Here is a 23463-nt window from a genome sequence, read left to right on the forward strand (position 1 = left end):
ACGGGGGAAGGTAAAATAAACGCACACACAAAGACTTCGTTTATTTTCATTTATTTCTTTAATAAAGATATTTTTGGGGAAAATAGTTAAAATTAAGGCTTTGGTTCTGTTTTCTACTCTCCTGTCTGAATACCTTGCAGGATGAACTATACTTTCATGTGCGTTGGGGGGGCATATAGCGACGCAGTCGGCAACCTCAAGAACCTGAAAATGGTGCCCCCTTTGTGAATTCAGGCAGGTGGGGAGATGGGGTTGGTCCCATTTGGGAAGCTAAGGCAACGTTTTTTTATTTATAGCCTTAAGAGTCTCGGCTAATTTCCAGTGCACTTGTTTTCCAGTCTTAGGTTTACATTTTAATATTATTGTTAATAATATTGATTTTCAGTTATTTTGTATCGGTGGTTGCAGAGAATAATGAAAAATTCCATTAGTAAATCAAGTCTTGGAGATCGCAGTCGGACTTAAAACCCAGAGCGCTGGGCATTGTTGGAGGGCCAAACATTGACCGTCATGAACGGTAAGTATAGGCTCTGGCCAGACTGCGATCTATGAGTATTATTACACCTGGCGGCTCCCACTCGGCCCTACAGATGAAATCCAGTCCGCGAGGGCCATCACCATACCAGAACTTAACAAAATGTATATTTCCTCCCCATGTAAGGGTTAGGTTACCATGGAAAACATGTATTTTTTATTTTTATCTCTGATAACTACACCTTCGCCAGCAAGTTCTCAAAAAAAAAAAAAAAAAAAAAAAGTAGCCACACCTCAATCTTATTAGAATACAGGTGGGACTCATTTAAGCAGCACCCACCTTTAACTGGTTAGTATGGGTGGGGCTATTTTCAGCCACGCCCACTTGGAGCTCCGCTTAAAGTAAGGGATACACTCGGCTAGCTCGTGGAACCAAAGGCAATTCCGGCTCTGCGGAGAACCTGGTTTGTTTTCTGGCCCTCGAGGACTACATCGGGAAAGCCCTTCTTTAAACATAATTATTATAAAGAATCTAAAATATGCTTTTTAAAAAAAATAAAAATTAATTGCACAATGGTGTTCCAAAGGCGTGGAAAGGAAGAGGTTAATATGTTAACCCCCTTCAAGACTTCTGCCAGAAGTACCTGGCACAGAGATTTATATTTGACCCGTTAGATAAGAGATTAAGAGTTTAGCAGTGAAACAAAGTGCCCCAATCCCCTGCAAATCACCCAAAAAAAACATTCACTACAAAGCTTGCAATTCGGGGCTATTTTCTTTCTTTCTGGATGCATAGTAATTATTGAGGCTTCTTTTCCATGCTGCGCATCAGAGGACGGTGAAAGACATCCACTGGAGAGAAAACACAAATATATTAAAAAACTGCCTCTATGCAGGGGGTCTGTGCACAATATCACTAAATAAGCAGCGACTACCACTTCTGCTGGAAGACTGTTCCACTCATTCACCACCCTCTTAGTAAAGTAAAGTTTGGTAACAACTGTTTGTACTTACTGAGTCCAGGGTGAGAGGCACAGATCCGTCGTTGTCCTTATCCAGCTTTTTGAACAGTTCTACCAAAATGAAGATGAACAGAAAGGGTTAATTTAAGCTGAAATAAATATAACGAAGCTGCGCATAGCGCGTGCCTTTCGTTTGTTGTTCAGTCTGCTTGTTTTCAAAATAATCGTTTTAAATGTTTAAAGCGATGCTGATATCTGTGGCAAAAGACGGCACGGCAAACAATATCTAACCAATAGCCTGTGCTGAGGTTTAATCCCGCCTCTCCTTACCCTGAACCAACCAATCGACAACAACCAGCAACTTAACAGTAGGGGAGAGATAACTTAATGGAGAGAGGTAATCATCACACCTGGGGACTTTACAGGATTGGCTAGCCAGGGCTCTCCCTCCTCTAAGGGGGTGGAGCTAGCCACAGGGGCTATCCACTCAGAGCATTAAATGGGTTGGTAGTGGGAGGGGAATTGGGCGGGGAGTGGGCGTGACTAATCTAGTCTAATTTGTTTCTAGAGCAGACAGACTCCAGCCAGCTCGATGGATCATCGTGACGATAAGATTTAACAGGACGTTGATGCCTTTTAATTTCGATTCCTGGCGTATAAAGGTACGTGATTGGTTACTCACTGAACATGATCTCCAGACGGAGCAGACATCGTACGAAGTTATCAAAGTCAATGGAAAGATCTTCATCAGCAAATCGAGCCACTAGAAGCTGGTGCAGCTCGGAATTCAGCTTAAACCCTGAAATGATTACATGATCAAAAAAACTAAAAGTCTATAGATTTAGCTCAAGTTACGATGATTTATACGCCATTCCGAAGCCTCAATAATACAGTGTATTATAGCGAAACGAGGATGTCATTCACCCTTCATCCTCTTATTGTAGCTGGTTACATAGGAATATATATATATATATATTATACATACACATATATACACACACACACATACTTCCACACAACCCATGACCGTTTTAGAATCCACCGCCATCAGGCACATATTGCATTATTATGGGACAATCTTTCATTAACTCTTTTATTTCTTCTATTTTATTCTTTGGGATAAGAGGGTTTTTTAATATTTATTTTAGTGTGTGTGTGTGTGTTTGTGTGTGTGTCATTGACTTCATCTCACAAACTTGATAAAGTTCAGTTGCCCTCGACCACCACGTACCGTATCCGTCTAACATTTGTTTGTTGTTTTGGAACTTATAGAATGTGAGCTGTGCTCAGGTTAACCATTTAACTTCACTTTTATTGAATAGACCCAAGCATGACCCTCGGCCAATAAGGGGCAAGATGCTCCCAGCCCCTTTAACAACAACTCATACCACAAATCGCTAGATCCCTTCTACCCATACGGGAGGTAAAATGGAGCAGCGACCGTCAGCGACCAGATTATTGTCAGTAAGCAGCGTGTAACTTCTAAACTACAGACTGCTTTCTGAAGTTTACTTTCAAAACCATTAATTGTATAGTTTTTTTTTTTTTTTTTTTTGTGTATAAACTTTTTTTTTTTAATGCCAAAAGCACCGTCTGGAATTTAGCTAACCTGCTGCCTGCAGAGCGTTTCTCATTTCATAAGCATTCATCGTTCCGGATTTGTCCACATCGATGCTCCGGTAAATTTTCTACAACAGACAGAAAATAATAATGAAAAAATGGAGTAAAATCTTACACGAAAATTACGTTGTTTTTTTGTTTCATGGCTTAAAAAAGTGAGTTTCTGGGGCGTAATAACCTGCCCAGTTATTGCCACTAGATGGGGCTGTTACTCTTTAGGTTTCGGATAACTCCGGGGGGGGGGGGGGTATGTGACTCGCGGAATTCGCAATCGGCAAACATGACCGCCTGCCCAGTTCGGATGATCTTTTTAACGGATACATTCTGAGACGCAGCGGAACGAAAAACACATTCGGAAGTTCCATCCACTTAACCCCTTTTTTTGTTGCTCACCTACATACCGCATTTATTTATTGTTTTATATAGTGCCATCAAATTCCGTAAAGTTAAGGGGTTAATATAAAAAAAAGTCATTCTGATAAATAATGCAGGCAGGTGACGGGTAAAACCTACCTGGTATTTCTGTATTTTTGACCACAGAATGTTAAATTCCTTCAGACCGAGTTTTCCTGATCCGTCAGACTGCAGAGAAGGAGTTAAGGATATTACAGGGTATGCCGTGTTTAGGGTGACCACGTCGGACATTTTTCCCCCAGGGCTAACATAAATTGCACATGTCGTTGAGGTATGTGAAGTGTCGTCATACAGAGGTGGCAGGGAAATGGTTAATCAGTTATACCTTCTACATGCTGCAGGGGGCAGCACTTTTCAAGCCCTGTTATCCAAAGGACAGCAAGCGGACATTATGCATCCTTACAGTAAAGTCTTTCCATCTGAATATTAAATAAAAGGGAAATCTGCTCAGCTAATTGGCACTCATTTTGGTTTGCAGAATCCCCCTCTGTCTGCTGCCACCCACTTTCACTAATTACATTACCGAGAGGGTGGTAGATAAATGGAACAGCCACCAATCAGAGGTGGTAGAGGCTAATACGGCGAGGGGATTTAAACACGCGTGGGATAGACATACGGCTCCTGAATCCAAGATCTTCCTCAGATACAGTCTGTATGTTCTAAGCAGAGAAAGTGAAATATTGAAAAATATTTGATAAAACCTCAGAACCTATTATTATTTATTAATTATTATTATCTTTATTAATTATTATTATTATCTTTATTAATATTATTTATTTTTTATTATTATTATCTTTATATTATAAATATTATTCCTGCAGCGATACCCTATAGATAATTCTATAATTCGGCTCTATAGATTATCGCTGATGGTTGGCAGCCGCTTTCGCGTTGAAGGATACATCGAGAAGGTCGACGATGGTCCTGCAGGTTTCCAGGCTGAAGCCGTCCGATTTTATATCGTCCCCTAAACGGAACACAAAGCGATACAAACAGTGATCAGGTATGGATTAAATGCACATTGTCACGCCATGAAACACAACAACGATAATTGCCAGAAGCGGGGATTTTATGCCTAGGGGCGTTTTAGGAGGTGGACACTCCGAGGGCACTGCTGGCAGGCGTACGGGGCAAGCAGAGAGCAAGGAGACTTACGTTTTGACATCACTTTCTTTAAAATGTTACAAAGCTCAAACGCGGAGATCTCTTTGTCCTGTGGAAGAAAAGTGGGGGCAAGATATGAGAAATACACATGAAGAGGAGACTTGTGAGGTTTGTTGCCATATTGAATGGTACCGGGTAGTGAGACCATTAATAGTCGAAGAAAAATAGAAATAGATGGGAGATAATAGGCATTTGGCCCTTCCTATCAGCTTTCTACTTGGAAACCTCAGCGATTGACGCCCGCTTGTGACTCCGGCATAGTGTTAGTGTAACTGTGTGGCAGTCATTGGAGCCACTGCTGCATTGCACGTCCTGATAATAATCTGTTTCTTCCGGTGATGAAATGATGCTCGCTGGACAAGCGCGTACTGTCTAGTATTTTACATTATGCAAACCATGCGAGAAATATCATGATCTGTTACTTGAGGTGGTGGTAGATACGTGGGAGACCCTCCCAGCAGAGGTGGTAGATGGTATTACAGTGAGGGAATTTAAACATGCATGGGATAGACATGGAATCTAAAGACGGGACCAACGAATGATTAAGGTTTGAGTCTTTACAGCAGGAAAAACATGCAGACTAGACGGGGGCCGAACGGGTCTGATCTGCCGTTAGTTTCTATTCCCAGGAGCAAGATACGGAATCACTTCACCAAACCAAGTTACCAAACACAATAAAGTTCTTACATAACCTGGAAAACCTACAAACTGATCATACTTCAGAACCCCCCATTGTTTATGGCTGGAGACTAGGACTATTGGGCACTACGGTAGCCATATGCATGTGCCTTTGGGTCTAATGGACCCTTTAAATTGACTGATGTGCTGCCCTTAGCGTATGAGTGACAGGGGCTTTAGATATACACGTGCCCCCTGGGCCTTGTTTCACAGCCGTGTTAGATGTGGATACAATAAACAAGGCTGCAGCTTCACTACTACTTACAATAAGGACAAGCTGAACCCGTGGTGCCCTTTAAGTCTGCAGCACATGCATATTGGCTCAGCGCGGCTTATGGATTCCAAAGCTCAGCACTGGGATCCGCCATGCAAGCGATAATGGTACAGCCTGCTAGAGAGTACGTCGGCGACATTCTTCAGCGGAAAGCAAAGAGAAGCCAAACAGGGGGCCTGCTGTGGTTTAAGCCGGTGGCATAAAGCTCCTCCATGTTGGTGTCTACTGCCTTTGGTCTCATTGACTTAGCTCACAGCCCAACATACAGTCATAGAGGTGGTCAGAGAGCTATGGCCAGTGATCGTACTTTCATCCAATCAGCTCAGTTCAATGAATGTATTTTATTCTTTAGCGGTGGCAGATATCACCAAGATCAATCAGAAACCCCAGTGATTAGTCCTTACTGGGTTTCTCCAACACCCACTGCCGTCTCCATAATGACCCTAAGCGTCCCGAAACATGTTTGAAAAGCCGAAGAGCATCATATTCTCTGCATGAGACCAAATCTGAGGACTGCACCTCGAGTGAATGCAAAAAAATGGGGAAAACCTGGTTCCTTCTACACCCAACAAGAAACCGTGTAGGACTACAGCCAATAAACGGCAAACACACCACACTCCACACGAGAGGACATACAACATGCTAAGTACAACTAATCTGAATGGACCCCAGTATGAAATATGTCATACCTCTGGTGAGATCTAAGTAGATGGGAGAAGAAAACCAAAGAAGAACGATGTTAGTATGGAATAGGCGAGTGACTCGGCAATGACGGACGCAAGCAATCATTCATTAGTGACTTTAAACATGGTAATGAAGAATAATAATTACGGGTATTGTAAAGGATACTGAGTGTGAGTGATATGGCAGTGAGTGTCATACTGGCAAGTAGCCGTTTGCTTTGTGGTAGTGAGCAGGGCCAGACTTGGGATAACTAGGTGGGTCTGGCACTTTAAGGCCAGTGGCCGGCTAATGATGTAAGCTCTGTCTGTGGCTGGATATGAAAAGCTGTGCGGTATGTTGGGTATGGCGTTACGGTAGTGGCCCCCTAGGCATTTCTCTGTTGTGCCAGATGGCCAGTCTGGGCCGGATAGTAAGTGTACAGCCTCGCTAATAGAATGAGTGGATGCGTGGGGTGTGTTAGTTGGAGGCGATCCGGGCATTTGGACAGCACTCACCTCGCCTGCCAGCTGCTGAAACAGTCTCTTGAAACTAGGGTCGATCTCATCTTCACTGAGCACATCCTTGAAAAGAGACAATGAAGGGTTAATAAGCGGATATTAGCCAAAACACGATATCCACCCTCCAGTATAAGCGCAACTCGCTGGTGTTACCAATATATGAAACCCCCTCGTTTACCGTTACCGGATTTTAACGCTTATCGGACATCACATAATTCTTATAGAGCGCCGGCAGATTCCAGAATCTGTTTTTATGCTCGTGTAGCTCGCAGCCGGGCATATCCAGGGGCCACGCGCTGCTGCAGGTATACGTAGCGTTACCAAGGCGACCAGGCATTTACCCCGTGAGCCAGATGGCCAGTCCGGGGCCTGTACCCCACCATCTAGTTACTCATCTTTCGCTAATCATAATGCTATAAGCCGTATACCTCGTCAATGTTTGCTTCGATTTCATCATCAGCCACACTGAAAAAAAAACATTTACAAAAATATAAATAAAACCAGGAAATATGAGGGGAGTTCTACTTTTTTTCCGAATATTTTCAGATACTTGTCCTTAAAAATGTCAGGATTTCCCCATAATATTTAATAACCAGGCCGTGCCACGGCTATGGCCACCGAAATGAGACAGGTTAAGCAGGTTGGCGTTTAAAAGAAATTTGGGGCTGCAATTCCAAAAAATAATCAGTGAACAACATTTTTAACATATATCCTTAAACCCTAAAATGAACTTTTTTTTATATATATTAACCCCTTAATGTCAAAGCCCGTACATGTACGGGCTCAAAATGCATTGTTTTCAATGGGTTTAGGGACCGCCCATTGTCCTTAAGGGGTTAAATTCATAGTAGTTCCTTAAACATTAAGAAACGCTCATTAAACGTACGGTGGGAGCCCCCCGTGCCATATACACCGTAGCTTTGGAGTGCCAGAGACAGCATATACCTGGAGACAGGCGATACTCACTGTGACTCCGCATTCTTCTCGGAGAAAACGCGGACACAGAAGTCTCCGACTTTATTGGGCTCGAAGGTTGACGGGACGATGACATATTCTCCCGGAGGTAGTTTGTATCGGTTCAGTACTTCACGTAGGTTGATGAAGGTGTCCGATCTTGCTATTGCCTTGTTCCTCAGAAAAAAGTCCCTGCTCAGGTGAATATTTGTCTGTCCAGCCAGCTGAAATATAAGGGACAGACAGATGTCCCATATAGAAATTAAAAACATTGAATTCTTTAAGTGTTTGTCAGAGCCAGATCCCCCAACAAAGACTAGATCCAAAGTGACAAGATATTTAGGGATGGTTTTTTCGTCAAAGTCAGGGATTTTGTAGGCATATAGCGAGGTGTATGATTGATCAATTATACCAAACAGGTGCTAATTATCATCAATTTAATATGTAGATTGAAACACAATCATTAGCAGTGTACAAAAATAAAACTTTGAAGAACAACAAAGTGAGGTTGCTGAAGAACTCAGCACAGCAACAACCCTTGCGGTAGTGATACTGCTTCAGGCACACCTCTGCTTCGCAGAAATGACTTTGCTACATACTCCGTCGGATTAGATTCCGTTATGTTCCATTTCCCGCTAACCTGGCACTTACTCTACATCTTTTGGGTCACATCTCCACATGAACACCTACCTCTGACGGGTTATTATAACAATATTTGTTTGTGGCTAGAACGCAACACACGGCCAACATACCTGTTGAGGAACCTGAATTGGGAAAAGAGAAACAAAAAAAAAGGAATAATTAGAAAAAAAATGCCCAATATTTGAACAGTGACAAATCAGCCTTTTAACTTCATTTTAAACAAACTTCTTAAAACACAGTTAGTGTGTCCTCCCCAAGGGGCAGAACAGAAATGTATTCACTAAAGTAGGAGTTTGCAGGAAAGATGCGAAACTTCACTATACATTATGAAGGGCTGCCCCTGAAGAATGTATACATTGTCTTTTCATATTGTGAGTTAAAACTGCTTTAGTGAACCAACACTCTCTTTGGTAACTTAAATGTGACCCGGTTGGTGCCGGATGACCAGCCACAAGTTGAAGTAGAGTGGTGGGAGTAGAGCTCCCCTCCAACAACTAGGAGGCTTCGGGTTCCCATGTTTTGTTGATACTTTGTTTATTATACGCTACCTCATAAATAGCAAATCCGATTGTGTGCATGTCCTCTCCCATCTTTCTCTGCTTCCTGCGATTCTTCTGGATCAGACCAACAATGAAGGTGCAGCCTTCCTCATTGTCATCTGGATCGTCATCTGCCTCATCCAGCTTGATCACATACTGAGGGTTTATCCAGAAGGTGTCTGCAGAAAATCACAATGAAAAAAGAAGGAAGCGTCACCTTCACTGCTCTAAAGCAACATGTTACTCGTATTCATTTCTCTCCAATACGTTTTATTAGTTTCAAGGTTCATAAAGGTAAAATCTATCTCTCGAGGGGGCAACACTGGGTTTACCTAATCAGTTTGTGTACCAGCCTTATCTGACATCGCCCTGGCAATCAGAAATCTGTATGTCGCCCTCCATGGCTCTTCCACGGCCCTCAGCGAGTATATGAAATCTACTGGTTAATGATATCTCCTCACTGCCATGCCATGTTTTGGCCCACTGAGATTTTGAACCCAAAAAGGTAGATGTGGTCTTCACCTGGGAAATTCCTACATCCGCCAGCAGTTGAGCCTCGTCGCCACATGCCGTCCATCTTGGCCAAACTCCACTTTCGGTACTTTTCAGAAGTAAGGGTGTCTGGGGTCAGGTTGCAGATTTCCAGTCGGGAATAGTGTCTTAAGAAGTCATTGTAAGACATCCTATTAAAATGGCAGAAAAGACTAATTAAATTAGCTACTTAGGTGGACATTTGGCTCCACCATGTTCTTATGTATGGATAGCATGGGGGGGGGGATAGCCCTAGTAAAAAAATGGGTTTTTGAAAATAAAGATTTAAAAAAAATTCTAGTTTTTGCCCCATAATATGAAGTTAGCCATAGAAATCCTAAGTAAAATTGGAAAAATTCGTTTTTTTGTAAGCTTTTGGTGTTTTTTTTTTTTTTTTACCATAAAAAAAGACTATACAAAAAAAGTTGAATAAACAGAAAGCACTATCTGTCCTTGAAAAAAAACATATAGTTTGCGTGGGTTCAGAAACATAGTAAAGGACAATTATAGTTAACCAAATATATTAAAAAAAAAAAAAAAAAAAAAAAAAAGCTCCGGACACCTTGGGGAGTAGAATGCCTAGTCAAGAAGGGGTTAATTTACGGAAAACGAATGTAACTTATAGCAGTGACTGCGTCTCACCAGAATTCCCCGTCATCACATCTTTTAATCAGTCTATCTCGATCATCTGGATCAACAGAATTCCACTCGTTAGAACTGAAAATATCGAAAAGACGGGACTCAGATTCAGTCAAGATAATTAAAAAGCAAAGATATATTTTCAAATAGTACTAGACATATACTTTGAACGTCGGCGTCCTGTGATACTCCTTCTACGTTACCGTGGGATATGATAGAACGCTAGAAATAAATATATATAAAAAAATAGAAGAAAAAAACAAACTACATAAACAGAAGCAAGTCCATTTTTCCATAGGGTGGGGGAGGGGGTTCAATCCGAATAAAATGAAAAGTCAGTTAATTGGTAAAAATAAACTATTTTACCCGGATTATCATAATGAATATTAAATCAAGATATACTTTTTAAAAACTTAGGCCAGGTCTAACAGACTGCTCATGCTGCACGTAATATTCCCGAAACAACTGCAACACGCTCTGACATCCAGAAAATACTATTTCTTTAGTATTTCTTTAGTGGATTTTTCCGTAATCATAGTTTCTTGTATTCATCGCATTTTTGTTCTTTGGCTGACGGGTGACTTTATTTTTATAGGGTTTTTGGTTTAATGAATGTCTGACCCCTACACTTTCTGTATGACCCCTTTCGTTTAGGCTCAACAAACCTCTTGTACTTTTCAAATGCATTACTTTGCATTTATCAACGTTGAACTTCATATGACCACTTTTTCTTCCCAATTTTAAAACCTTTAAGCAATGATAATGTGATTTTTTAACATCCATAATGATGTTTTTGCCATTTATATATACATAAAAAAATCCTTTTAAATAAAATAAAGCTATTCCGTGCCTATGATTTGCTGGAACTGAAATTCTCCAATATTTAACTTAAAATGTGACGATTTCCAGAGTTTTTATTTCTCGTCAACCCTTGAAATCTCCCTTGGTTCATCACTCAATTTCCGTGCTCTCAGCAATCACTACTTACTTGTCACTCCATGCTCCGGTCCACTCCACTTCTCCCCATGGATTTCGGATCCGAATCAACTTTTCCTGACTCCCTCTGTAGTTTACCTTTTGAAGTAACAATCAAATGGTATTAGAACCCAGGAAAATACAGAAGCTTTACAGACATGATCTATGAATTCTCAAAAATCTATAAAACGGGGCATAATTCTATTTCTAGACGGCTTTACAGACATTTATGTAATTAGACATATTGTATAGAAGCCTCATCACAAAGAGACCACCGACCTCCTCTGCTGCGGTCACGGAATACGCGTGGCCCTTCACCAACTTCTGGAACGTAATCGCTTCTGTCTCAGCAGCGCTAGTGATCTATAACACAAAACGGTCGCAATGGTGACTTACCGGATGATTTTAAATGGCGGTTTCACAAATCACAGCAATTGGGGCAATTTATTACGTTGTGATATGGTGAAGCCAGCAGCTAAATATTGCATCTCAACACAGTAAAGCAATTTATTATAAAAAAGATAATTTTATGAAAGTATTATTACAAATAATAATGATAATAATAATAATAAAATAATTTAATGATAATGAAAAAATAATCTTTTGCCTTTAAAAGCAATATTGAAAGCCGATATGGATAAGACTTTGAAACACCGGTGAAAATGTATATTTCTTGAGATAATTATAGTTCAAAAGGGCTCTTTTACAAAAAGATGTGAATCAAACATGCAAAAAATATTCAAACATCACATTTAACGAGCAAAATAGTAAACCTAAGAAAATGCATTTTTAACTCTGATCTTTGATTTATTTGAAGCTTGTGGCACCAAATTAATGTCTCAAATATATAAATGAAGCATTTTGAAAGAGTTCACTCACATCTATGGAGCAACCCAAAAGTGATCCGGTCTTCAGGGCTTTTTGGATGATCTTAAAGAGATTGTCCGGAGCCTTCTTCAGTTCGTACCATTCTGCGATTCCTCCTGTAAAGTCTTCGAAGCCTTCAGTGGTGCTTCCTCCCGAAAGGGCTTCATAACATCCGTTCAGCCTGAATCCGAATGGAAGGCGGTCGTTAATAATTGTCCATAATAAATAAGAAAGGAGGAAATAAACTTAATAATTAATTACGGTAAATATTGTACATTATTGTTTTCATATGATCCATCTAAACAGCCTATGAAAGATTTGCAACCCAACGCTTAAAAAAAGTCATGGCAATGAAACGCAGAAAAAGAGATTTCTTAGAGATTTCGATCATTTGTGGCTATAATTCAGATGGCCGACGTTAGCTCCGTCCTTACTTGGCATAGGCCTTCTCCAGTAGGGCGCTCCAGAATTCACTTCCTTCTGCCGAGTGGACAAAGACCAGCTCTCCATTTTTGGTTGGGAGCCTGTCGTCGATGACAACATCTACCCATTCCCCGAACTGCCAGAACTGAAAAAAACACCAGATATAATATAATATAATGTAGTAACATATTATATGTCAATCGATATACCAGTGAACCTTCGAGCATACATGATCTATAGATGTCTCCTAATCCTAATAGGCTTTATTCAATAAAGTGAATGAGCTTTCCAGAAACTAAACCAAACTACATTAGAAGGACCCTGGTGAGCTTACAACCAAGTTTGCTCTGTACAATGCATAGTTAAATAAGGGAGTTCTGCTGAAAGTCCCATCAACAACTAAACTATGCATTATGCAGGGCCAGGAGAAACCTGCCCAGATTAGTCCTTCACAACGTATCAATGAGGCGGAGGCCACTCTCCTGAAGACCTCTTTGCTTCACTCAATATACACTAGGGGGATTTGGAGGGTAAATTAGGTATGGCCGCCATCAATTTAAGGCAGTCAGATGGAGAAGAATAGAATTTAGTGATGAAGATGGGTGGGAGAAATACTTATGGGAAGCTTTATATGCCTGCTCAATGAAGATAATTAAACTGAAGATAATTAAAGTCACATATAGCATATATATGGTTATATCTTCCTTTTACCCATTTTGTTCAAAATAATTTGGTGTTGTCAAATATTGTAGTAAACTCGAGTGCCGTGAAACCCATAGACACAGGAATACGGATGTCAACAGCAGTTGGGAACGATTCGGCCCACCCGGTCCACCCTTATATCCGGTTATAAAAATCTCAACTCTCATTCGGGTTCTTGGTTTCGAAGAAAAAAAAAAAACATCCAAGAAATCCTGAAAAAACCTGAATAATCACCTGGAAATGGAATATGCCGGCATAGTTTTCCTGGAAGCTCTGGTCTTTGGGAACCACACGCGACAGAACTTGTTCATTGAGGGTAAGAGACGCGATGGCGGCCAGAAGCCAGCAGTCACCTGCAAACATGGATGTTCTGTTAGCTAAAAACATGCTTAGGAATCAAATATATGAGCGGATATCATTTGGTTGAAGGGACGAGAAATAATGTAGGGGACAATCATGTCCAACAATCTCTCCACACGGCTGGTAATACCACTGCATGTTCTCCTCTATCTTCAACGGGCAAACATGACTATCAAAGGACTTGGAAATATTCCCAGTATTAAAATTGCCCGATGGGGTGTAAGAAATACATGTATGATGCTGTGTTTTACTGCAAGTAACTGTATGAAGAAATCCATGAATATGTAGTCATATGACAGTATGAATGGCCGCTTGTGCTGCTGGAATAGCTCAACACATTCCATGCGGAAACTCAAGAAATCTCCGGAAGTAGCAGAGACCCCGGCCAAAAACCAATGGAAAAACCCGACGCATGTTATGTGCTATGAAATCCAACAAGTCCCTGAATGGAATTGTAAAAGCAAAAAAAAAAAATAATAAAAAAAATTATTAATTAAAAATAAAATGAATCTGTGGGACCAAACAGCATTCATACACATATAAAAAATAATAAGAAAATTACAGTTTTTTAACAATAAATGGGTGTAAATTGCTACTTAATATTAGGGAATACGCCGGTAGTGTGGGAACAATTTAATATTTGTTAGTATGAAATGAAAAAAATAGATAGAATACAAAAAGGGGATATGTGGTCACCCTGGGCTAATGCAAATCCTATGGCGCTCGAAGAGTTAAAGCAGACTGTCGCGTTTCAATAATTGTATATAATAGTGTTTGCAAATTAAAATAAGCAATGTATATAACACCTCCTAGAAAGAATTCTTTAATCATTAACTATTTTGTGCCATTCTTATTTTTTTTTTGGGGGGGTTATTTGTCATGTGATACAAAATCAATCATTCACAGGGCGTTGCTGAAAAAGCATAAAAGCTCGTGGGGAAAGAATAATATGATAGATCGGGTAAGGGTTATTTGTTTAAAAGGGCAGTGTAATGTTTTTGACACTCGCACTATAGAAGAAAGCATATTATTAAAGAAGAGGCTGCCCTGCTGCAGCAGCTTCCCTCCTCCTCCTTCATGGTCTGACTGTTCTTGCCACTGATTGGCTGCTTGAAGCAAACAAAATGGCAGCATATCCCCCACTGAACAGACTATAGAGTGCGAATAATGTTTTGGATAAGTGGAGCAGCACCTGTAACCTAATAAACTCCCATGCAGTAGTAGTAGGTACAGGACAGAGTACCCAGATGAGTCGAGTCATTAACTTTCATCTTGGGTGTGGAAAGCCTTCACACCCTCTGCCACGTAATACAGCAAAGAAGCTATTAGCTGAAAGAATGTATCTGCAATGAGGCCGGGATTATTCCGTACGGCCGGAGACTGCGAATCTAACCGAACGGCTACTAAGTATCCAGTGCTGTGCGTTTACCTCTCGGATACGTTATTCACGTTGCTTTGTGTCATTATCCTGAAAATCCAGTGTTTGTGAATTGGCTTTTGGACTGGGTTGGGACAGCTGTGTGCGAGATGTGGCTCAACCGGTCCTCGGACTTTAATTAGCACCTTGTGAGTGTTCCTTATTCTCTAATGTGACCCAAATCCACAATACAGCACTAGAGTGCTTATATAATAATAATAATAATAATAATAATAATAATAATAGTGAAAGTCTTATAATCACTACAAACCATATTTATTTACAGATGACTTAACCTTCACTGCAACCGCTATTACCGCATTTTTGCTTGGTGTAGATCTCCAAACGTAGGACACGTACGACAAGTAATGCATAATATTTGCATTAAAACGCTTGGCTTTTAATATTGATTCCTGCAGAGAGTCCGATCTCCAAAGTGCTGATATTTTCCTCGGCTACAAGCCTTTGGTTAAGTAACTGACGTGGCGGTACTGAACCCGAGTGTCAGGATCCCAGCGCAGGGAACCAGGAGGCGATTCAGGGAAACACCACACAACAACCGATTCACAACACACACAACATTTTAACTACAACACAATGCGTTTTGATTACAGTATACGGGGGACCATGCCACAAATATCCACACTTCTACGACTAACTGCAAAATTCCAATCATCATCATCCCCGGCAGCGTTTTTTTTCTTGGAAAATGGGTCCCACATGTTAAAAATACAATTTGGCAAGTGTGTTATAATTTACATGGTAGACGGCGCACTTAATGTTATTTTCAGAGAGGAATGATACTGAAAAAATCCTGCTGGAGAGGAGAGATGTAAGCGGGGCAGGTGGTGGGATGTGTGTATATGTGTATATGTGTTTGTATATATGTATGTAATGTATGTATGAGAGCGTGGATGAGCCGACCCTGAGAAATCGTGAAGATTCTATGTAAAAACTCGCCAAATTAAGTCACCTGCATTCAAGCAGGGGTAACAATCATAACGTACCGGGCGCAAAAGCACCAATTGGGAGTTTTATATATGATCACGGAAGTGTAGAATAGGAAGGGGGTCAGCTAACCCTGATAATCTACCCTGAGATTGGGTCGGGACAAGCCCTGAGAGTTCCCCGATATGCACATTCCCTATTTGGAAAATATGTGAAAAACAGCATTTAGTAGAACGTGCCCACAAAAAAATCTCCCAGTGGTAACTTCTCCTGGGATGTCTGCAGTAACGATCGGTTGTGCTCCGGGTTCTGTATAAACTATAATGTAAAGTCATGCTAATAACACAGGCGGTTATGATTCACGACTGGGCAGGGCGCTGTCTGCCGGCTGTATCTGGCTGGGTGTACTTGGCGCTGGGTAACACATATTTTTACCCGTATATAGGAAATCAGTAAAAGTCAGAAAAAGGTAACTATTTTAAAAGCGAAGTAAATTACGCGAAATCATTGAGTAAAATCAAGCAATGTTCCAAAAATACATGATTCGGGGTGTTTTCTTATATATATATTTTCTTTTTCCTCCATGAAACAGCTCAGCTTTTGTGCAGATGTCGGTGGCCAGAAGTATACACGGCACCTACATGTGAACATGTGTGTATTATAAGCACACATCATTCTCACACAAACGTATATGACATGTTGTGTACTCTTAACGCACTAAAGCAGGGGACACGGACATTTTACTGTAATACCAACTTTTTATAGTAGTTTTTTTTTGTAAATGGGGAGGAAAATTAAGCTATAATGCAATCCTGTTGCCATGGTGATCAAACAGGAAATCACACACGCCACCGTTCACATCAGCTTCCTGTTGATAGCGTCTACAAACTTAGGCAAAGAATAACTGAGCTGATTCACTCCTAAATCATGTCTTTGTATCACTTATATACATTTGGGGCTTTAGGCGGCTGCCTATTCCTGACTTCTTGGATGGGGCAAATATTTTGCCTCCCAGACACCGAAGAATGAAATCGGGACCGAGTCCTGCTGTCCTGCCGAAGTCCATCTCTGTCCCGAAGAGGGAGAGAGGTAGAGCTTGGTGGGACAGCCGGTATAGAGCGGCACAATCGGGACTGACCCACAAAAAGTGTTCCATTTTTCTTTATAGCCGAGCAGGGAACAGGAACAGGAACCAGGAACGTGGGACGTGGGACGTGGGGCAGGTGTAATAGCGCTGGGATATCTCTGCACAAAAGGCTCAATAGCCTAGCACTTAATGCAGTGTGTTGAGGGTTTAAATACTTCCTGGTATCTAGGACATGCCTCTGTTGCCAGGGAGATAGGAGGAGGAGCCATGATCTAAAGTCTCCTATTGGAACAGGTGATACTGGAGAACAGGTGTTGATATCGCTATAATTTGATTCTGCGTCCGTCATCTTGGATCTCCCCTGCACTGGTCACATTGTGATCAGCAAGCAAGGCTTCATTCACTTACATTGCTGACCCTGTAGTGTCTCTCCTATCCTCGCGCGATCAGGCATTCCTTATATAACGGTAAACTGATGCTCGCATTGAGCGCCTTTATATACAGTTTGTCGTTAGGAAGCCAGGGATGCTGCCTTCTGCTTACAGGGGGGAATTCAGGCTGTCAATAGACAGTCAGATTTCCCATGTAGGGGCAGGGAGACATCCACGCTGGTGCAACAAATTCATGACGTACTAGTACGTCTTTATAGGAGTTAATGAAGACAGAAGGTTGAATAAATTGTTCCAAGCCATCTCTGGCAATTATTCAGCTGCTCAGCAGTTTGCAGGTGGATTGAACATTTCAGGTCAGTCACTTCACTATGAAGGGCCAACCGCCAAGAGCATCACTTTGAGAGCGTTCAGCATTGTGAAGGCGGTGGGTTGTAACGTTAAACCGCCCTCCCAATTTAGGGAATGGACCCTGGCAAAAAAAACCTTTCCTTACCCAGCGCTCCTTGGCAGATGTCAGTGCGAGTGGCTCCTCCAGAGATGAACTGTGGGTTGGAGCACAGCTCCTGGAATAAAAATCACAGAGAAACCAGTAAGTATTGCGTCATTAAACCGAGTCCAAGCACTGCGGTTATGAAAAAGAGCCGTGAGTAACATCCTGACTTACTAAAAATCAGGACGGCCAACTATTTCCCCCAACAAACCACCACGAACCAACAGCAACACCAAAAGCGTGACAATTCGAGTGACTCACGTGAGCGCTCAGACTTTCTGATCACAGAAGAGAAATATTCGCTGCAAACAAAGAGGGCTGACAATAGGGAAAGGATGCAAATGCCCACGGGGGGGGGGGTAATCTGATTTAAGGGGACACTCCGTGCATTGTATGCACTTTAATGAATAACAAGAAGGTTAATATTGAGGACCCCCTGTTTCTCATTAACGGGGGACATTTTATTTTAAAAAAAACATGTTTACAAAAAAAGTTTTTAAAAAAAATAACTCGACTATTTGATGAGAATTGCTTTTTGGCCGGAATATAATAAACATGCATGGCAAGTAATAATACCTCTACCACTAATAATAATAATTATTATATATTGATAATAATTTACCCAGTACATAGGTGCCACAAACTCACGCTGACAGAGAATAACTCATAAGTGAATTTAGGATGGCTCAGGCCTACCGACTCTATGCGCATTTGTTTGCGTTTTATATAATATAGTGTAAAGAATAAAATCCTATTTGAGAGGCTATCGGGGTAGACAATAAGCAGACGTGCAGTGAGTTCATTCCCCAGAGATCATCATCACTAATGAGCGTGTAGGATGGTTTCTATATGCTCAGCAATGGATGCTTTTCAGTAATTGCATTATTCGTGGATAATAGTAAAAATAATAATAATAATAATAATAATAATAATAATAATGATCTGGAGAAGGGGCCATATAACATGTAAAAATAAAAAAAAATACGTGATGGAGCACTCTCCAGGAAATAAACATTGTTCCTATACAGCTCTGCAGAATACATATATATATATATATATATATATAAATCAATAAATAATTACGGTATACATCTACATTATACAGTCTGTGTCCATGAGTATATGCATTGTCTGTATTAACTGGGAGACGGTTAAACTCAACATTAGGTTGCAGCTGTACGCCGTGTAGGGCTGTTTGCGGAGTTCTTCCTTTTCAATGATTCTTTGCCGTGCGGAATCTCAGTACTTTGTTCTCCAGCCCTCCCCGTCTCCCATTATCAGCTGGGCTTACTGGGATTTTTCAAGCCCCGCATTTCACAAAGGCCAGCTTTGGAGGGGGGGGGACGCATAATTGTTCATTTAACAAAAGGACGTATTTTGTAATAACAAAGTCTGATAAACAAAGTCAAACTTAGTCAGAGAAAACATAATTTTTTGTCAACGACATAGCAGTTGAAGCGTTGCGGTTGCTGAGTCTTCACAATACCACGAAGAAGACGAGTCAATAAAAGATGCCATTATAAGTGCCAATGTTGGCCATGTGAGCAGGATCACAGGAAAGTCACATTTTGGGGAAGATCGTTAAAGATCTAAGAATATGTTCTGCAGCAAGTGAAGTCCTTCATGAAGTACATTATATCCGACCAACGCTGGTCCGCTGGGAGCTGCTTGAGTGATGTTAGGATTGCAAAGGCCATCCAGTAAATTAGCTTTGTCTATAATTCATCAGCTGACAAAGCAGTTTGTAAAAGCTTTCAGGTATATCCTGGTAATTAGATCCTGCAGCCCTAAGCCTGGGCGCTTTGCCTTCAGAACGACATAACGAGGATAAAGAGTAATGGAAGTCGGAGTTCCAAGAAGACTAAGTGCAGCTTTTTGACTACAACACATTGGCACCTGCAGACGTGCCAAAAAACGGGCAACATTTTGAGTACCCGCAATAATCAGAGGCAGAGGTTGTGGAAGACATTGGCCGTGAGAGCTTACAATTTAAGGAATGATACATGGGGAACACTCAAAACATTAGAATGCCGGGAAAGAGCTAGTGGAAGCAGGGATTCCATATGAAGTAAGGTCTTGTAGACAGAAAGCGGTGAGGTTAAGGTAACATGTAATTAATCTAGATGAAGGACATCCAGGAAGATATTCTGGGCTATGCCCAGGGCAGCAGGTCTGGGGGTTGGCACCCTGCTCCAAAACTGGGGCAGATTATCTTGTTGGGCCATCAGACTCCCCTGACCACGGCTGCTCAATGGAGGTGTGATGAAGATGAGCTCCAGGGGGCGTTGGGGGTCAGATCCTAAGATAAATACATTACTGGGATATACAGTGTGTAAATGAACGCACATTATATATAGATATCTATATATACACACACATATATACCGGTATATATATCTAAGAAGATACAGCGGAACTCCATTCTTGGGACTATTTACAGAAACTTTGCCTGTGGCTAAAAGACGCGCCCACAGTTCTGTACAAAGGCGATACGTGACGTACGTGATAGGGTCCTTTTTCAAGTGTATGACTAGGACTTCAGAGCCAAATGTCAAGTAGGAAGACTATAGTTAATGGCAGGTGTTGCCTTCTAGATATGATACTACACGGTTATACCGGTAGTTGTTATTACAGGCACTGCCTTATTGCCGTCAGCAGAGGTGGGCTGGGGCTCATGGCATTAATAGGTGAACAGCAGCTGGTGAGCTTTGGACAACCATAGCAACTGCATGTAGCTAACCCCCGGGGGATATACGATGTATAACGTACCAGACGTATATATTACCGGAACTAAACCTGCGAACAGCAGAATCTGTCCGCCATCCTTAAAGAAAGACTAATTCACATGGTTCACCTGACGCACCCTGACTCGAGCCGTACTCCTCAGAAATAGTCTCCATTGGGTCAAACCGATGCGATATCCTCTACATGAATTTATATCCGTTAGATACAATGTATCCCTGGGATGAGTCTTTCTGTAATGTGCATTAAATGTAATAATATTGATTAATCTCTGGAAGAGAAACCATGAGAGCGACTGTCCCTTTAAACTCCGCTAGTCCCCCAAAAATGTATAGTTTAAAGAGATAAAACACCATCTATACATGTTTTTGGTGACATTAGTGCTGAGCTTGTGTCTATACCATAGTTTTTTCCCATTGGGTGTCCCACCAGTGACCATTAAATATATCACGCTGACCGATCACTTTACAGTGTCCATTGGCGACACTGGCCTAGATCTGGTCCGAAGTAAATTCACCCCAATATGGGGGTACTGGTGGTGTGGTGGTAGCCCAGAGCTCAGGAGCCCCTAGGCAACGTGCCTAGTATGCCTTACGGATAATCGCTGGACTCATTGCTGATAAATTTAGCTCTCGTCGATATTAGTAGAGTCTCCAATTAGAACGTTAGACCTTCCATGGATCTCCTAGGACTTTCTGGTCTCCTGTAATTGCCATAAAGTGTCCGTGCATTCCAAACACTAATGCAAAAGACGGCCGATTCCTCATCACACCCTGTAGTTAAAAGCTCACAAAAAGCCTCCGAATTTAGCGAAAAGTCTCTTTTTGGCTATGAATTCGGTTAACCCCTTCAGAAGGCAGAAAGCTGCGCAATGGTAGTAAGTGCAGAAGGCAACATGATGCTACCAAGGGTTGAATGCTGCCCCCCCCAATTTTGTAAATGATTTATTAGTTATAATAATATAGGGGTTATATTTTGAAGAGATGTTTAATTTGAATGCACTGCAGAGCCCGTCGGTGCCCAGACGGAGCACAATGCTGTTTCTGTTCGGTGAGAAGAGCGCGTGGTGGGCGTCCTGGGGAGGTCTTACTTTCAGTCTTTATATAAAAACAGATAGAAATCCATGTTTGTTTCTGGTGGCGTCTAAACTAAAATAAAAGATTTGTTTGTCTGTCTATCAATGATATCAATCTTACTACAGCAACCACATCAGCGACCGATGTAAATGTCCTAACAACATTATTAGGAAAGCAGATCAGACTCATTCGGCCCATCTAGTCGTCCATTTTTCATGCTGTAAAGACTTAAATCAGTCCTTGGTCTGGTTCTAGATTCAGGAGCCATATGCCCATCCCATGCATGTTTAATATTCTCACTGTATTAAACCTCTACCACTTCTGATGGGTGGCTGATCCACTTATCTACTGCCTCTCAGTAACATAAACATTTACACATCACCGTCTTAATCGTACTGGGCTCTGAAGGATGTTAAAACTATAATTTCTAAAAAAACAAACAAAAACAAAACAGGATTGTAAATGAAAAAGCTCCATGTAGCGTGATACTTCCTGATTGAGGTATCATCTGCCTTCAATTTATTGCATGTTACATCACATACCCGCCATCCCACCCCTCCTGCCGGGCCGCTGTGCCTTTAAATACAGTGACAGCGGCCAAGAAAAAAAAATAAAAAAGTTTTATTATAAAATACTTCTGTTTACTAAACTACAAAAGTGTTTAATAATAATAATAACAATAATAATAATAATAATAATAATAATAAACATATTAATGAGATCATAAACCTGCACTGTTGGGACAAATAGTAAAGTTCACTGGAATCCAAACCCATTGTGATATTAACCCATTCCATGCCAAAGCGGTAAGCTCTGGCTTTTCAAGAGTTAAACACTCAGACTTACCGTGGGTCTCTTCCACACCACACCTTGACATTTGGAAGAGTTAGGTCCCAGTTCATTAAAGCCCAGAGAGGAGTGGATGGCAGGAAAGCAGGGGTCCTTAAAGGGTGTCCCCGACTCCAGGCACTCCTTCCTCAGGGCATCAAAGTCCTGGTTGAGGTATTTCAAAGCATGTTCGTTAGTCCCAAAGCCATGTGCCAGCTCTCTGTCTTTGGCCAGTTTAGCTGCCAGCCCAAACATAGCTGCAGTCGGTTTCAAAGGGAAGCAGATGGGGCAGTTAGATCAGGGGGGGGGCAGTCCAGGGTAGAGATGGGCAGCAGGAGGCTCCTCAGCTTGGAGGATCTAGATCCTTGCAGATGACGCAGCAGCCAGGGGGTGGGGAGTCCTTCCTTTGCAGCAGTTGAGATACCCAGGCTGGGGCTAAGGTGTCTCCTGAGCGGCAGCCACTCCTGACTGGGGTAATGATGCAGCTGGCAGGCATTTACCCAGACTCCTCCTCAGCAGGGGAGGCATCAGCTGCTCAGGGAGTGTCCCTGCTGCATGTCAGCCCTTTCGCTGCTTCTCCCCAGCATTATCCGGGGCTGACAGCAGGGGCTACTTTGTAACAATTACACAAGGACTCTACCTGCTGCTACATGTGTATCGCTTTTTGTTACTCTTTGCTTTACTTTATACTTCTTTATAGTCAATTTTGCTACCAAATACAACATAATAATATTAATAGCATTATTAACTTTATGAAACAATCCCAGATCGACCCCTTAAATACAAGCAGTTACTATCCTATAAGCAGCCCAATGACCCAATAAATTTGAACCGTATTTGAAATAAATGGTAGGAAATCATTAGTGTACAGGAGAAAACATAATTTAAATATAACAATGTTTCACCCCGCTAGGTCTGTTTCCTGAAAAGGATTTGGGAAGGTCGAAACGTTGTCTGTTTCTATGGTGGGAAAAGGTAATTTAAGACGCCTGCAGTTGCAGCAATGCAGGATTTTTTGGGAATTGTGGGCAGACATATCATAGACTCGGGGAGGCAGGTCCAGGAGAAAGAAATCACCTTCTGG

General features: G+C 41.5%; 1 protein-coding gene across 1 annotated transcript; it reads right to left on the reverse strand.

Annotated features, from left to right (window-relative positions):
- Positions 1–1017: 1017 nt before the first annotated feature.
- CAPN2 (calpain 2) lies at positions 1018–22842 on the reverse strand. Its single transcript, XM_053459331.1, has 21 exons — positions 22398–22842; positions 17737–17806; positions 13274–13392; positions 12349–12482; positions 11927–12095; positions 11327–11410; positions 11061–11146; positions 10076–10150; positions 9425–9585; positions 8912–9081; positions 8474–8485; positions 7734–7945; positions 7196–7232; positions 6765–6830; positions 4626–4683; positions 4373–4437; positions 3570–3638; positions 3046–3124; positions 2119–2235; positions 1489–1547; positions 1018–1326 (listed from the first exon to the last, which is right to left on the reverse strand). The coding sequence occupies exons 1-21, from the start codon at positions 22632–22634 to the stop codon at positions 1303–1305; spliced, it is 2103 nt and encodes a 700-aa protein (XP_053315306.1). The 5' UTR covers positions 22635–22842; the 3' UTR covers positions 1018–1302.
- Positions 22843–23463: the final 621 nt, after the last annotated feature.

The sequence above is a fragment of the Spea bombifrons genome, chromosome 3 (genome assembly GCF_027358695.1).
Source record: "Spea bombifrons isolate aSpeBom1 chromosome 3, aSpeBom1.2.pri, whole genome shotgun sequence".
Taxonomy (NCBI): domain Eukaryota; kingdom Metazoa; phylum Chordata; class Amphibia; order Anura; family Pelobatidae; genus Spea; species Spea bombifrons.